Genomic DNA, 15,688 nt, shown 5'->3' with positions numbered 1-15,688 from the left:
CATTTCAAATTGTTTTAGGAAATTATGGAAGTTGTTCTGGCAATGCTGATGCTGATGTAAAAGCAGTAAGCAGAAATATTGGACACGCCTGTGAGCAGAGGTTTTGTTGGACTGGCATCTACCAGGAAAATACCAGGAAATAAGGGCAAAACATTACTGTCATTTAAAGAGACACACACATGCAAGAAGCAGTTTGTCAGGTCTACAGTGCATTGAAGCATGACATTGTGTTTACTACAATGTAAGTTTCTTAATTTTCTCCCTGTGTGTATGCCAGCAAGCTGAAATTATGTTTGAATAGAGTTCAAGTATGATATATGTTTCCATGATGCTGGACAAGTGTACATTTAATATTTCATGACTCTCTAATGACCAATATTAACTTTGGTTAGAACCCAAACGGTGACCTTCACCACGTAAAAAAGCCAAAACACACTAAATGTCGACTCAGAAGCAGTGTGTTTGCACAGTGTGCTGTTAGTGTTGATGAGGGCTCTGCACAAGTGTGTGAGATGTTTACTATAAGCTTTCCAGAGTGTGCCACCCACTTGAGATAATTCAGACCACTAGCAAAAAAACATTTAATTTGTATTTATAGTGAAAAAAAGTCCTGGCTTGTAACCATTTTAACATTTTTTTCCTACCACACAGTATCAATAAAAGTGACTGACTGTTACTGATTTTCTCAAGAGCCCAAACTGTCCTGCTGTCCTCTTCAGACTTGTTGTGATTGATGAGGATCAGATTTGTCACAATCTGGTGACTAAATATGCAAAACCAAAAACTTCAGCTTAAACTGTTATTTGTAGTGATTTAATAAGAAAACAGAGCCACACATTTCACTACTTACAGAGACAATGACAAAATGCAGCCCATTTTTTTGGACCTGCTTGAAGTTTGCCTATTACAAAATCATAGTTAATGATTATGTCATGGAAAACAAGAGAATCTGTGTTTGCCACAGTTTTAAACATTGTCTTTACAGATTAACAACATTCACAGGTTACAACCATCAAAGGAAATGTCCTACAAATTATTGAACACTGACATCTAAAAAATAGAAAGTGATGCAAATATTAGATTAGCCAGTTTTGCCCAATATTTTTGATTTAATACATACATAATCTTAACATTCAACAGTGTACACAGTGCACAGTAATATGTAGACCTATCAAGTATAGGAAATCACTTTAGTTTCATACACCTGGTAGAAACATGTAAATATTTTAAACTTAATTCCTGGTGAGCCACAAATCAATATCAGAAAATTCTGCTTCTCACATGTGTACATTCTTGTCAAGATGCTGCAGCCTGGAGGAGCTGCTGCTGCCTGGAGGTGGACTTTGCCTGCGAGGGGACATGTGAGGCAGCACCTTTATAGATATAGTTTTGCTGACTGTGGCTGTAAAGAGACAGAACACAGATTAATCTTTGCAAATCAAACACCTACTGTATAGTATGTGACTTACCAAAATTGATTGATACAGTCGATAATTTACAACAAATATCTTCTCAAAGATGTGAACATAGTATATGTTACCCATACAAACCTTTTGGTAAAAGAACCTGTGATGGAGAAGCAGAACATGCTGCCTCCGAGGATACAGAGGACAGAACCTCCCCAGCCGATAAAGAGAGCAACTCCCAGTTCATATCTACAGACAGAGACTAATATTTAGTTGTCATATTTCTTAATAGGTTACATTACATTAAAACAGTCACAGCGTTCTTACTTAAGTGCCACAAACGTTGGGTCAAAGAACTCTGATGTTATCTGATGTGCATAGAGGGAACAACCTGAGAGTGAGCAGAGGCCTGAGAAGAACAAGGAAAACAGAATAATATTAGATCACACAGATAATCACACAGATATTAGACAGTTCTGCTGTACTTACCACTAAGGATGAAATTTACACCAGCAAAGCAGGCAATCCTGGCTTTGTTTTTGTCAGTTCCTCCAATTTTGGTGCACTTCATTCCAATGAGGGCAAATGTAGAACCAAAAAAACCCAGACAGATGGCTGCGATCATCAGTGCCCTGCATGCTTGGATGTAGCCTGCAAACAGTATATAGATGTTTACTTACAGGCAGTCAAAAGAGTGTTAGTTTGTGTGGCTCCATTCCCTGCACTCTGATGTCTGCACACCACAAGGTCAATGACTCATTGACCTTGTGACCAATTTACACATAAAGCAAGAAATACAATTTGTCACAAGTAAACCTAATTGTTTTCAGGTACTCTGGGAGAGTGTGGTGACTTGTGGTGTCTTGATATGAAACTTCCCATTCAGATGTGATTTTGTGGCAAATATTACCTTGGAAGTTAACCCCTATAACTAGTCAGCCATGGGAGAAACCGCCTGAGGTTACCAGTAAATGTCCTTTATAGCTTTCAAGCTCTGAAAACAAAGGCTAAACATTGACATACTTGAAGGTAAATGAGTTGTTCCTTGAAGACTTGCTTTAGGATATATCTCATTCCTGAGTAGCAATGGGTTTCAACTTTGAATTTTCTAGCAAAGGTTAGAAAGAAAAGGAGCTGAGATTTCACACTAATAAGGCACTTGGAAAATCAACACTAGTCTAAACATAGAAAAGTAGGAGAAAAGAACAATTAGAACAATCCTTTCAAGAATTAACATGTGCTGCTTAACTGACAGACAAAAAGAAAATAAATTCAACCTTGTCAATCAAAACCATAAAAAGGGCAAAGAAACAGTCACAAAGGCAGAAAATCCAATCATCTAGTTAGACAGGAAGAAAGAGCTGACCATCCAATGCCAGCATTGAGGGAAAGTCCTTGCAGTCAGAGACTCCAGTTGAATCAGTGACACATATCTTCCACAAGTTGGCCGAGTAGAGAGCTGAAGCGAGAATGATTGTTCCATCAAGTGAAGCCACTTTCCAATAGTCTGTTGGTAATGTGGAGGACACAAGAATCCAGCCCGAGGTGGTGAAAATGAAAGCTAAGATCTCCTGAAACATGCGTTTCATACGCATGGTTCCTGTGATAGTAAGGCTTGTTGAAAATGCAGCCAGACTCTGCACTAGTAAGTTCAATGGATAGGTTCTGATTGATAGGTAATGTGTTGAGGACTGTTTTATTCTGTAGGGAGGAGTTTGGCACTAAACATCAATGGTCTGTAATAGTGTCGAACACATTTATCGGCATCAGGGAATCTTTTAGAGCTCTGCGGTTTAGACTGATGATACTGGGTAAACAATGGAAAAAAAAAACTCATATATCAGCTGCATTTTACTTTGAGTGCAAAGATACTGTAAATAAGGCCTCCGATAACAAGTAAGGTGGAGTTTCCCCAGATGATTGACACCTACACATATGTCAAACCTGGCTAAAAGAAACCAAGAATGATTCGGAAATGTAAACTGATGTAAATGTTGATGCATGAAATAAGGGTTGAGTTTGTTTTACATTTTATCTATCACTTAAAAACTGTATATATCTGAAATTTGTAGTTATGGTCTTGAAATTCTGCTCTAGTTTTGTTTCCATAATAGGAGAAAGCCATCATCATGAAATAATAGGCACATATTAAGATTAATCATAATGTATATTGCAGTTAACTTATCATAGTTCATCCCCCCACCAATGGATACTCTAACTCTAATCCCACAATCTTAGGATTTTGGTAAGTGCCCCCACATAGACAAAATATCTGAGACTCCCTACCAATCAGTTAGAACTGAAGTAGCCCCTTGGATGAAAGATGAAACATCTCCAAACAACTCCAGATGCTCTAGATTCAATCCTCCTTGGATAACCATGACCAGGATGGCAAAGAATCTTCACAGACATCCCCCAGTCTTAGTGTACGTCATTTACATTAAGACCAGAATTGATCCAAAGAACGACAGGATAATGGAGATGATGATCAGAGCATGGCACATGTGAACGTCTCCTGTCCAAGAACAGTAAAACAATGTTAAGCACACATTATAAGATGCAGATGTCTCTTGTTTTTAATTATTACCATGCTCTGTGCTGAAATACCTCTTGTTTATACTTCAGTCCAAGTGTTGCTGGAATCCCCTTGCAGTCAGATACTCCAGTTGAATCAGATATACAATCCTTCCTCAGGTTGGAGAAGCAGTCAAGTGACTAGTCAAGACTATGCTGTCTACCTCAGACCAAGTCCAGATCTCTGTGGGCAGGATCCATCCAGATACACAGATCACAAAGCAGCCGATCTCCATGTACATCACCACAGTCCTGTAACTCATGATTGCCTTGAACCTCTAGACAGAGAAAAGGAAAATCCAAACAATGGCACTACAGCTCCTGTCCAGCACTGTCTGCCCAAAAGCCCCTCCTCAGGTGCTGCATGTAATCAAAACTACACACGTAAACACACACACAGAAAAGGCTGAAGGTGGTTCGTCATCACTTTTTTCACTTTGAATCATGATTCCGTTGTTTTGTCAGGGTCACATTGGTCATGTGTTTGTTGCTGGTGTGACATCGTTGAATGGTTCAGGATTTGTAAAGGATGGCACTATTTTGTTACGCAATGGTGATGATGATGTTGATAGAAGAATAATACAGCCATATTTGTGTAAAAGGTTCGAAGGGGCTGTCATAAGTAATGTCACAGAGGAATTCATTATGTTTTCTGTGAAGCTTCTCAGTCATCCCGGTCATGGTTGGAAGGGGGTTGAATCAAGGCCAACTGGACATGGTTGTAGGAACTTGAAAATGTTTCGCATCTCATCCAATGGGCTTTTTCAGTTCTAATTGACTGGTGGAGATTCCCAGGTATTTAACTACTATGGGATTGTTGTCAAGGTCATGGATAGCACTGCCGTCCTTAGTTCATTTGGATGTGTAACGCTGTCATTAGAGTCGTTAGTGTCCCCTGAGGCCAAGTGTAAACACCACTTGATGGAGTTGTCACATGAGGCCAACTGTGACTACTTGGCAACTCTCCTGGGTAGGGATGAAAGGACAGCATTGTAGGAGTGGGATAAGAGGTGTCGTAGACCTCTTCCTCTGTTAAATCATGGTTTTCCTATTTTTTCCATAAGTAGCCTCCTTCACTCCTCGTTCAAACCATCTGGCCTCCTTATCCACTATATGTATGTTGTTGTTCCTTATCTTTCTTATTTTCTGTAGATTATATGCTAATAATGACATAATTGTAAATATTATATTCCATTTATGCTCATAGTTTGCTCCTTCATCCTACACAGTGGTCCTGTAAAGGTGGGATGAGTCACTCTGGAGAAAGATTGTTAGTGCTGCAATTTCTCCATCACAATTCAAATACGCATTAGCATGCCGGATTTACCATCCCTCTCACTCCCTCCATCTCTGCTCCTCTTCTGTCTGCCCTGCGCTCGAGCACAAACACCACCTGTGGCTGATTGGCTGGAATATGTGTCTCGATTGAAAGAGCCAGGGCTGCGTACAAAAAACAGATTCCTTTTCAGTGCCCACATAGACTGGACAGTTATGATCATGAGGAGATATTTTCTGAATTTCAAATTCAGTGAATATCAACAATCTTTCTCCAGAATGACTCACCCTACCTTTAAATGTAATGTCAGAACATATTGTCACTGCAACTTTGGCCACTTAGATACTTTGGGCACTTAAGGGCCCTTTTTTGAGTTGACAGTGCGTTAAGTATACATTTCTCTGATGCTTGAAAGAAATGTTTAGAAATGCTTTTTTTAAAGCAACAGTCTGAGGTTAAGCCTATATGCTTATGTTGCTTATAATCAAATATGGAAATAATAAACTGACCAGCACTTACACTTCGACTCACTATCCACTAGAGCATGAGTCAACCAGAACTGTGCAACACCAAGTAGATAGTGTACCAACAAGAACCCAGGCCCAAGAGAAGGCACACAAACATCTGAGGGATACCTTAACTGGACCTTTGTGCAAACAGCCACAAGATTCAGGAAGACCACCAGCGCTGTGGGTGGTGAAGAAGAACAAATGCAGCTACATCATCATTCCATACATGTCTGAAGTATCTGAGAAACTATCTGACAAACAGCAGTACACTGAGACAGAAACTGTTTCACCTGCAAGACTGCATACTCAGACACAAGAAAAGCAATCTAATTCAGGCAATCCAGTGCTGTGATGAATGCACAGACCTGCATATCCGGGAAACTAAACAACCATTTTACAAGTGCATGGCTCAGCACAGTCAGGAGGGCCAACTCCTCAAGTCAAGACCTCCACCTGAAAGACAGGGGACGCTCTTTACGGGACAACAAAGCACATGTTTTAGATAGGGAGGCCAGATGGTTTGAAAGAGCAGTGAAGGAGGCTATTTTTGTAAATAAAAGAGAAACCATCAGAGGAGGAGGTGTACAACACCACTAAACCCCACATACAATGCCATCCTTTCATCCTTTTCCAGGAGACTTAATGTCACAACTATTCAGAGTTGTTTTCCTGAGACAACTCTGACTGTCATTTGCACTTGGCCTCAGGTTGCTCCAACAACTCTAATGACTGCCGTTACACAGCCAGGTGCACTAATGACCCACGTAGTATCAATGACCTGGACAAGGACCCTCCAGAGGTTAAATATCTTCGACTTCCTCAGTCAGTTAGAACTGAAGATGGCCCTCGGATGAGAGGCAAAACGTTTTCAAGTTTTGTACCACTCATACTTTGTTAAAAGCTAAGCTTACCAAGTCCGGTTGCTCTTGATTCAACCATCGTTGGAATACACTATATTCATTGAATAAAATAACTGGAAAGACATTATAGGTACAAAGATCATTTCATTATGCATAATAATTTATTATAATAATTTATTATTCTTACATTCTTACAGTCCACGATTGCAATACATGCTTTGATTAAATCGAAACAAAGTTAACAAATAATGTGTAAACACAAGATGGTGTATTTTATAGTGAGGATAAAAAAATTACAATTATACATATGATCCACTCAAGAGGAATCTGAGGGGCTTCTCATCCTTTCTGCATTCTGAGACGCATGCTTACTGTTAGTTAATCAGATTTAGAGCTGATATGTCCTATTGTGTTTTAGCTTCAGTCTACTACACAAAAGCATCTCTTTCTGAAATTTTTGTCGGTGTTGTCTGAGAGATATTTGAGATCTTGGAGCTGCTGGATCGTCCTGAGCCCATGTAAAATCCGTACTGCCTGGAGGGTTTGTAGTATCCAGTGTAGAGGGTTCTTCCTCTGGAGCGAGGGGTCATGTATGTGCGTCCTCCATAGGCGTATACTACTTTACTGTAAGACCAAAAAGTTTAGAAAATTCACAATATAGTATAAACTCAGCAGTTACAGAAAAAAGGGTGAAGACGGATGAATTTGAATACCTTTCGGGGCAGATTACTCGAAAGACGGTCACAGCGTATAACACAGCCCCTAAAAAGATTAAAAAACATCCCACCAATCCTAGGAATATGGGAGGTCCGAGGTCATACCTGGAATGAGTTAAAATGTAAGGAGCCATGATACATTGTAAATACATCAGATTTTTAATATTTTACTGTGGGTTTAAAGGTGGCTGTCTCTACAATTTAAACTATAAGGCATGACATAGTGTACCTTAAGACTCCTGGTCCTACATTGGCAGCAAAGGTTGTTCTGGCGATCCTGTTGATGTATAAGCAGTAGCCAGAAATATTGGACACGCCTGTGTGCAGAGGTTTCGTTGATACCAAGAAATAATGAGGGCAAAACATTTTTACAGAGACAGTCACATGTGTGGTCTGTACTCACCTCCAGCAAAATGAAACACTGCTCCGGCAAAAAGCAGTTTGTCCTTGGTTTTATCAGCTCCACCAATATAAGTGCACTCCATTCCAACAAAGCAAAGTACTACACCAAAGAACCCAAGAGTTAACCCGCACATTAGCAACCCTCGTACTCCCTGGATGAAAACTGTGAGAAACAGAAAGAAAGATGGCAGGCAAGAAAAACAAAGGGAGGAAATGTTAAACAGAAAAAGTTCAGTTTCTAGAACTTGCTAATGCTAATGTCAGTATGAAATCAGATCTCTGCTGAAGATATCCAGAGTTCTGAATATTCATGACAGGGAGTAGACACAATAATGTGAAGACTGGAGGACAAAGATTATGTTATATAGTCACATTGTCTTAGGTTAAGCACTGGTTTAAACTCAGTGTCACTGTGAACACTCCATAACTGATATACTCTTCTGTTGAACTGTAGGACTGCAGGTTTTTCTATTCCTTCAGAGTGAAAGGCTAACAGAGATAATGCTAGAAGCATCATTGCTGAGGCGCATACAACATGTTGTAGCACTTACCGGTCACACTCCAGAGCACAGGGAAGTCTCTACAGTTGGTGACAGCTGTGGAATCAGTGAAACAGTCCTTCCACAGGTTGGACCAGTACCAGGCCACTTTGATGATAAAGGAGCCTCCTTGTCCTCCAATTTGGGTGATCCTCCAATAGTCCATGGCCATGGTACACAGCACAAAGAGCCATCCCAGTGATGTGACCAAGAAGCCAAATATTTGGATCAGACGTTTCCTCATTCTGAAATCACTAAATTGAACCAGGCAGCTTCCACTCCACTGGGTAGAACGACAAAACACACTAAATGTCTAGTCAGCGGAAGTGTGTCTGTGCTGTGTGCCATCAGTGTTGATGAGGGCTCTGCACATCATGTCAGATGTTTACTGTAAGCTTTCCAGAGTGTGCCACCCACTTGAAAATTTACACCGCCTCCAGCTACCTTTTACATCCCTTTTGCGTCCACTGGTATGTAGCAACAACAAACTAACTTTGCATTAACAGCAAAAAAAAGAAAACCACCTTAATATGTTTTTTCCACACTATCAGGATATCATTATAAAGTACCAATAAAGTGAAAGACTGACTGCCACTGATCTTCTCAAGAGAACAAACTGCTGTCCTCTTCAGACTTGCTGTGATCACCGAGGGGCAGATATGACATAACCTGCTGACAAAACAATCAAACACAAAATAGTCTGCTTAAACCCACTTTTATTTAGTCATACTCTAAAAACAGCCACACATTTCACTACTTAACGAGACAATGACGAGATGCAGACCGTTTCTTTTTACCATCTTGAAGTTTGCTCGTTACAAAATCATAGTTAATGATTATGTCATGGAAAATGAGAGAATCTGTGTTTGACACAGTTTTAAATATTGTCATTACAGATTAACAACATGTACAAGTCACTTACAGTTAAAGATACAACCAGCAAAGGAAATGTCTGACAGAGTATTTCACACTAACATTTAAAATAAAACAAAAAACAAAAATGAGGCAAAAATTACATTCACTTATTAGGACCACGTGTTTTGGATTTTGCTGTTTAAATCTAATATATACATACCTCCTAACATTCATAACAGTAATGTGTATAACTGTCAAATAGAGAAAATGTAAATTCCCCAAGATCAGAGAGTAAACTGTATCATGCAACTTTAAATTCGTACCCCTGGAAGAAACACAGACATACTTTAAATGTAATTCCCGGCAGCAGTGTAGGACTGATGGGAAGGACTGAGCATTCAGGGCCCTCACGTGAGGAGCGCCCACAAATATACTTGAGTGAATAGCTGTGGACACAGGGAGGGACCCACCGAGAATACCTATTTACAGTGTCCAGAATTATAAGATATGCCCCTTTTTCCTGGTGAGCCACAGATCAGTATCAGCAAATTCTGCTGCTGTTATACAGGAACCACCAGATTTCACATAGTGTGCTGAGTGAAAGACTTAGAATACAGTATATCTTCTTAAGACTCATCAATGGCTTCAACTATAAGTGTTTTATATTCACATCCCTCACACGTATGCATTCTTATCAAAGTGCTGCATCCTGGAGGCGTTGCTGTAGTCTGGAGGCGGCCACTGGTTTACAGACTTTGCCTGCCCTCTTGGGTAGGAGGAGACATGGGAATGTGAGGCAGCACCTTTATAGATATAGTTTGGCTGACTGCGGCTGTAAAGAGACAGAACACAGATTAATTTTCACAAGTCAAACACCTACAGTTATGCGACTCAGCAAAATTGATTCATTCATTGATTCACAATTGACAGCTGTAAATTTACATGTATCTTCTGTATAATGTGAAAATAGTATGTGATACTTATACAAACCTTTTGGTGAAAGAACCTGCGATGGAGAAGCAGAGTATGATGCCTCCGAGGATACAGAGGACAGAACCTCCCCAGCCAATAAACAGAGCAGCTCCCAGTTCATACCTGCAGACATAGACCAATACTTAATGTTCATCTTTCTTACAACCCTTTTCAAAAAAAGTTGGGACACTGTGTGAAACGGAAATCAGATGCAAACGAACTGTTTACCTCCAATAGTTTTATGAAGTGTTCAGAGCCCATGTAGTAACATCCTTTATACAATCATGTGTTCACAAAGTGGTGAACCTCGCTCCATCCTTGCTTGTGGATGACTGAGCCATTCGAGGATGCCAAATTCATACCCAATCATGATACTATCACCTGTTACCAATGAACTGGTTTACCTGTGGAATGTTCCAAACAGGTGTTTTTGGAGCATTCCACATCTTTCCCAGTCTTTAGTTGCTCCTGTACCAACGTGTTTGAAACATGTTGCTGCATCAAATTCAGAATAAGCATGTATTTACAAAAATCAGTGAAACTGATTAGGTCAAACATTAGATATACTCTCTTTGTAGTGTCGAAGTAAGTGTGTGCCGAAAAGGATTGACAAATTATCACATTCTGTATCATTTATGTTTTACATAGTGTCACAACTTTTTGGAATCTCGGTTGAAATAGGTTGCGTTACACTAAAACAGTCACAGGGTTCTTACTTCTGTGCCACAAACATTGGGTCAAAGAACTCTGATGTTATCTGATGTGCATAGAGGGAACAACCTGAGAGTGAGCAGAGGCCTGAGAAGAACAAGGAAAACAGAATAATATTAGATCACACAGATAATCACACAGATATTAGACAGTTCTGCTGTACTTACCACTAAGGATGAAATTTACACCAGCAAAGCAGGCAATCCTGGCTTTGTTTTTGTCAGTTCCTCCAATTTTGGTGCACTTCATTCCAATGAGGGCAAATATAGAACCAAAAAAACCCAGACAGATGGCTGCGATCATCAGTGCCCTGCATGCTTGGATGTAGCCTGCAAACAGGAAATAGATGTTTACTTACAGGCAATCAAAAGAGTGTTAGTTTGTGTGGCTCCATTCTGTGGTTCTGCATTCCCTGCACTCTGATGTCTGCACACCACAAGGTCAATGACTCATTGACCTTGTGACCAATTTACACATAAAGCAAGAAATACAATTTGTCACAAGGAAGAGTAATTGTTTTCAGGCACTCTGAGGTCGTATGGTATGGAACTCTTGATATGGAACTTCCCATTCAGATGTGATTTTGCGGCAAACATTACCTCGCAAGTTAACTCCTGAAACTAGTCAGCCATGGGAGAAACCGCCTGAGGTTACCAGTAAATGTCCTTTATAGCTTTCAAGCTCTGAGAACAAAGGCTAAACATTGACACATTTGGAGGTAAATGGGTTGTTCTTTAAAGACTTGCATTAGGCTGTTGGATATCTATTAGTCCTGAGTAGCAATGAGCTTCAACTTGAATTTTCTAGCAAAAGTTAAACAGAGAAGGAGCTGAGATCAAACACTTACAAGGCACTTGGATGAATCAACACTAGTCTAAACACTGAAAAGTAGGCACAAAGGGCAATTACAACAGCCCTTTCAAGAGTTAACATGTGCTGCTTAACTGAAAGACGAACAGAAAACAGAAAATGAATTCAACATGATCAATCAAAACCATAAAAAGGGCGAAGAAACAGGCACAGTCAAAGGCAGAATATCCAATTAGAGGGGAAAGAAGAGCTGACCATCCAATGCCAGCATTGAGGCAAAGTCTTTGCAATTGGAGACTCCAGTTGAATCAGTGACACAGCTCTTCCACAGATTGGACCAGTACGTAGCTGTGGTGATGACTGTTCCATCAAGTGAAGAAACCTTCCAGTAGTCCGTGGGTAACGTGGAAGACACCAGCACCCAGCCTGAAGTGGCAAAAACGAAGGCCAAGATCTCCTGAAACATGCCGCTCATGCCACAAAGACGACTCCTCCACACTGCTGTCTAACAGCCAATTAAGCTGGTGAGACTAAAAATTGATTATTGATTTCCCTGGCTAGTGAGACTTGTTGAAAATGTAGCCAGGCTCTGCAGTAGGAAGTTCAATGGATAGGCTGTCATCGATAGTTAATGTGTTGTGGGCTGTTATATTCAGTAGGGAGGAGTTTGACCCTCAACATCAACAAGTGGCCAGTGGTCTATTCTAGCATCGGCCACCCCTCACCCAGTACACGTCACTGTGACTCACAGTCATAGATGACAGGACAGAAAGTACTGGATGTAGAAACTGTGATGACATCAGGAATGACGTTTAAAATTAAAGCGACTGTGGGCGTGTACAATGAATTGGTTGCTTTACTTGAGTGAGCATACACTACAATGTGCATCTAAGGAAGTGAAACCACTGTAATGAAAAAGAAATTACTTTTTAAAACGCTCAGGTCACTGAATCAAAAGAGAATGCCCCATCACACACATAGTATTCAACCTGAAGCATGTTAGATTATTAATGTATTAACCTGCAAAAAGTTAATGTTGTTAGTAAAATGAGCCAAAGGCAAATCGTAAGTTGCTCCAGTTATTTTCTCCATCCACAACAGAAATTACTTCCTCCAAAGTGTAACACGTGAGACGTGAACCAGCACCTTTCTCACAGCCTCAACAAAAAATGCTCACCAAAAGAACATGAAAAGTATATTTTACGCGTGGTCATGATATTTTTTTCACACTTTCTGTACACATTTTAATTTCAACTGCCAGATAAAGAACAGACATGTGAGATGGGATACAGCACAGTGAGCATACCTTCTCCCTGTCACCTTGCACTGCCACCCACAGCATGATTATTACATAACAAGAGTGCTTGAAGGTCCTCATAGACCTACAACAGGCTTTATAGCTCATTAGCAGAATGTCATTCAGCCTGAGGGAAAACAAATTCCAGTACATTGCAGAGAAAAGAGTTCATTAATTTAGGAAACGTTATGTAAACACGAGGGAAATCACATTCAAGGAATTCATTAAGCTTTTATCATATGAATCAGAGCCCCATCTGGTGGATGCACACTGCTTCTGTCATCACACTGCTGCCACTGTCGCATGGAGCTGAGAATCACAAAGCATTCCACTGTTCTTACAAAAGTGTTCCTCTTTAAAAAAAAATACAACATATACGTGAATTGATAGAGAAATTAGATGAGCTGTCTTCCCATTCTGTTTGAAACACTGTGGTGACACCAGAAGAGTAAACTATGTAAAGATTAATAGTGAGTTTGTGTCCAACAAAATCCAGTTCTAGATGACTGTCCACATAATGATGAACTATTGAATACTGGTCAACAAATTGATAAAAACAGTAACACTAGAAAAAAGTGCATATATCTAATTACATGTGAGATGACCAAAATCCATTTAGCAGTAAGAAAATAATGCAACAACATTACATACAACATGGGTGATGAAAGGTTAAAAAAAAGGGGGAATTTTTCTATTATTTTCTCCCTCATTGACCCATTACTGCCTATGACTTGTCTTTATTTACCTCCTCCCCACTTGGCCCCTGCACAAGCTTCAGAGTCTCAGAGTCTCAGTTTGACATTTCCAACAAAGGATTACACATTTGCAAAGTTACACGTGAGCCATCATCTGGAACAGAAATTATTCTCTACTGATTTTGTCAACATGAAGAGATCATTTCATTTTTGTCATGAATCTTAAACAAAATTTGTCAAGACAAGAAGTCATTTTTATCAGGTATAACTTGAACAAGAGTTTTTATTTGGAAATGTAGATCTGAGATGAAAATCAGATCTGATTCTTTCACTGACAAATTGACCAAACGCTGTCAGACTGTCCTCTATGAGAGACACTTAATGACGAAGATGAAGTAGAAATTTCTTTGAAAGCATCTCACTTACAAATGATCTCTTTCATGGCATTTTGCTTCCCAGCAGCTTTCAAAAGCTTTTTCAAACACTGCGTAATGTACAACCCCAATTCCAAAAAAGTTTGGAACGCTGTGAAAAACATAAACAAAAACAGAAAGTATTCATTCGCAAACAAGTGGTTTTAACCTGTTTACCTGTGGAATGTTCCAAACAGGTGTTTTTGGAGCATTCCACAACTTCCTTTCTCTTTTGTTGCTCCTGTCCCAAAATCAGAACGAACAATATATTGTCTTTGTACTCTTCTCAGTTGAGTATATGTCAAAAAGGATTAAGAAATGATCACATTGTGTTTTGTTTATGTTGTACACAGTGTCTCTGGTGGTGGTAACTCGTATGAAAAAATGCATATGAATGAATCTGCATCTGAAATCATATCCACAAAACATGTGCTGAATTGACTTTACTCAGCCTGAGCTTTTGAAATGATTTTGGTAGCAGATACATGCTTTCAAAACTAAGGTATTGTATTTGTTTCTATGCAACATTTCATAAAGCACCACCACAATACCTTGCATGCGGTAGTGCAAAGGCTGCGCTCACACACTAGATGTGTTTTCTATGTCATTTACTCAATATTAAAGTTGGTAACAGAGACAAATGCATCGTGCAGCAATGTGAGAACATACAGATACTCTCTGTGGTTGCTGTGAGTGCCTTTTAGCTTACCTGCTAGATTCAGGATAGTATGATGTGGTCTGCAGTGCACTGCGCCAATAGCATTTCCAGCACAATTGTTCCACAGACCCTGGAGCACCCAGGTCGCTGTGATGACTGAGGATGCCCGGCTGGTGGCCCTCCATTCATTGGACATTGTTGCACCAATAGTGGCACAAAACCCAGCAAGGCCACTGAGAAAAGCCAGAATCTGCAAGCCTGACATTTGGAGCTTTAAGATGTATAAAACCTTTTAGCTGATTCAAGAAAATGAGAAATAAAAATCGCTCCAGGCAGTCATATTACACTGTGGACATGTGTTTCATTGAGATGATTTACAGACAGGACATCTTGCCTGCATCAGTGGCGAGGGAAGGACACAGGTGTCTGAAAGTGAAATAGTAAAGGAAGCATGAGCTGGCAGTTAGGCATTAAATTTTGGCAAGCGGTGTTTGAAATGCTCCATGTTTTGGTCTAAAAATAAGGTCAAGTATCATATTAACATAAAAAATAATAAAGGAGTAATCAGTAATCCCAAAAACAAGAAGCAATGTGACAAAGTCCAGTTACTGGTTCATCTATTTCTGCACACAATATTTAGCAACTGAATGACTAATGATTGCCAGCTCTGATGTGAACCTGGATGTTGTTTTTCATGCTCACTGTTCTCACTGTGAAGAGTTTTCATATAAGGTAGAAGAAGAAAAACATGGAACATTTTTCTTTAACGAGAGATGGTAAAATCAGTTGTAATGTGAAACTCTATGGGAAATCGTTACTCAAACTAGAATCTTGTCAGAGAGATTGCAAATTTTCAACTTGATTTTTTTTGGACTTTTTTTAGAAGTCTTTTTTTTTTAATTGCATAATAAGCAGGAAATGTATTGGGGCTGCAGTCTGAGGGATTGTGTGGTTATTTTTTGGGAACAAATAAATATCAAAAGTTGAATATCCTT

The 15,688-nt window shown here is 39.7% G+C and overlaps 3 protein-coding genes and 1 pseudogene across 3 annotated transcripts; all 4 read right to left on the bottom strand.

Annotated features, from left to right (window-relative positions):
* Positions 1-1,296: 1,296 nt before the first annotated feature.
* Positions 1,297-2,995, bottom strand: LOC139340080 (claudin-10-like). Its single transcript, XM_070975688.1, has 5 exons — positions 2,773-2,995; positions 1,896-2,057; positions 1,734-1,815; positions 1,551-1,655; positions 1,297-1,402 (listed from the first exon to the last, which is right to left on the bottom strand). The coding sequence occupies exons 1-5, from the start codon at positions 2,993-2,995 to the stop codon at positions 1,297-1,299; spliced, it is 678 nt and encodes a 225-aa protein (XP_070831789.1).
* A 251-nt stretch (positions 2,996-3,246) lies between these two features.
* Positions 3,247-4,216, bottom strand: LOC139340638 (claudin-10-like; annotated as a pseudogene).
* Positions 4,217-7,049: 2,833 nt separating this feature from the next.
* LOC139340079 (claudin-10-like) lies at positions 7,050-8,606 on the bottom strand. The gene is made up of 5 exons (XM_070975687.1): positions 8,295-8,606; positions 7,745-7,906; positions 7,571-7,658; positions 7,339-7,446; positions 7,050-7,249 (listed from the first exon to the last, which is right to left on the bottom strand). Exons 1-5 carry the CDS (start codon positions 8,524-8,526, stop codon positions 7,054-7,056), a joined length of 786 nt encoding a protein of 261 aa, XP_070831788.1. The 5' UTR covers positions 8,527-8,606; the 3' UTR covers positions 7,050-7,053.
* A 1,206-nt stretch (positions 8,607-9,812) lies between these two features.
* Positions 9,813-14,958, bottom strand: LOC139340078 (claudin-10-like). Its single transcript, XM_070975686.1, has 6 exons — positions 14,785-14,958; positions 11,886-12,135; positions 10,988-11,149; positions 10,826-10,907; positions 10,128-10,232; positions 9,813-9,969 (listed from the first exon to the last, which is right to left on the bottom strand). The coding sequence occupies exons 1-6, from the start codon at positions 14,956-14,958 to the stop codon at positions 9,813-9,815; spliced, it is 930 nt and encodes a 309-aa protein (XP_070831787.1).
* Positions 14,959-15,688: the final 730 nt, after the last annotated feature.

Source organism: Chaetodon trifascialis, chromosome 12 (assembly GCF_039877785.1).
Source record: "Chaetodon trifascialis isolate fChaTrf1 chromosome 12, fChaTrf1.hap1, whole genome shotgun sequence".
Lineage (NCBI taxonomy): Eukaryota > Metazoa > Chordata > Actinopteri > Chaetodontiformes > Chaetodontidae > Chaetodon > Chaetodon trifascialis.
Note: the sequence above shows the minus strand (reverse complement) of the source record. Positions and strands in the feature narration are given on the sequence as shown.

What these genes read in the sequence shown, in the direction of transcription:
- LOC139340079 (XM_070975687.1), bottom strand. Translation starts at nt 8,526, where the DNA reads ATGAGGAAACGTCTGATCCAAATATTTGGCTTCTTGGTCACATCACTG. An exon ending in GTAGGACCAGGAGTCTTAAG is followed by an intron (nt 7,447 to 7,570) that starts GTACACTATGTC and finishes AACTCATTCCAG; the next exon opens with GTATGACCTCGGACCTCCCA. An exon ending in CGAGTAATCTGCCCCGAAAG is followed by an intron (nt 7,250 to 7,338) that starts GTATTCAAATTC and finishes TTGGTCTTACAG; the next exon opens with TAAAGTAGTATACGCCTATG.
- LOC139340078 (XM_070975686.1), bottom strand. Translation starts at nt 14,958, where the DNA reads ATGTCAGGCTTGCAGATTCTGGCTTTTCTCAGTGGCCTTGCTGGGTTT. An exon ending in CCAATGTTTGTGGCACAGAA is followed by an intron (nt 10,233 to 10,825) that starts GTAAGAACCCTG and finishes CTATGTCTGCAG; the next exon opens with GTATGAACTGGGAGCTGCTC. An exon ending in GCAGGTTCTTTCACCAAAAG is followed by an intron (nt 9,970 to 10,127) that starts GTTTGTATAAGT and finishes GTCTCTTTACAG; the next exon opens with CCGCAGTCAGCCAAACTATA.
- LOC139340080 (XM_070975688.1), bottom strand. Translation starts at nt 2,995, where the DNA reads ATGAAACGCATGTTTCAGGAGATCTTAGCTTTCATTTTCACCACCTCG. An exon ending in CTCAATGCTGGCATTGGATG is followed by an intron (nt 2,058 to 2,772) that starts GTCAGCTCTTTC and finishes TACTGTTTGCAG; the next exon opens with GCTACATCCAAGCATGCAGG. An exon ending in ACAGGTTCTTTTACCAAAAG is followed by an intron (nt 1,403 to 1,550) that starts GTTTGTATGGGT and finishes GTCTCTTTACAG; the next exon opens with CCACAGTCAGCAAAACTATA.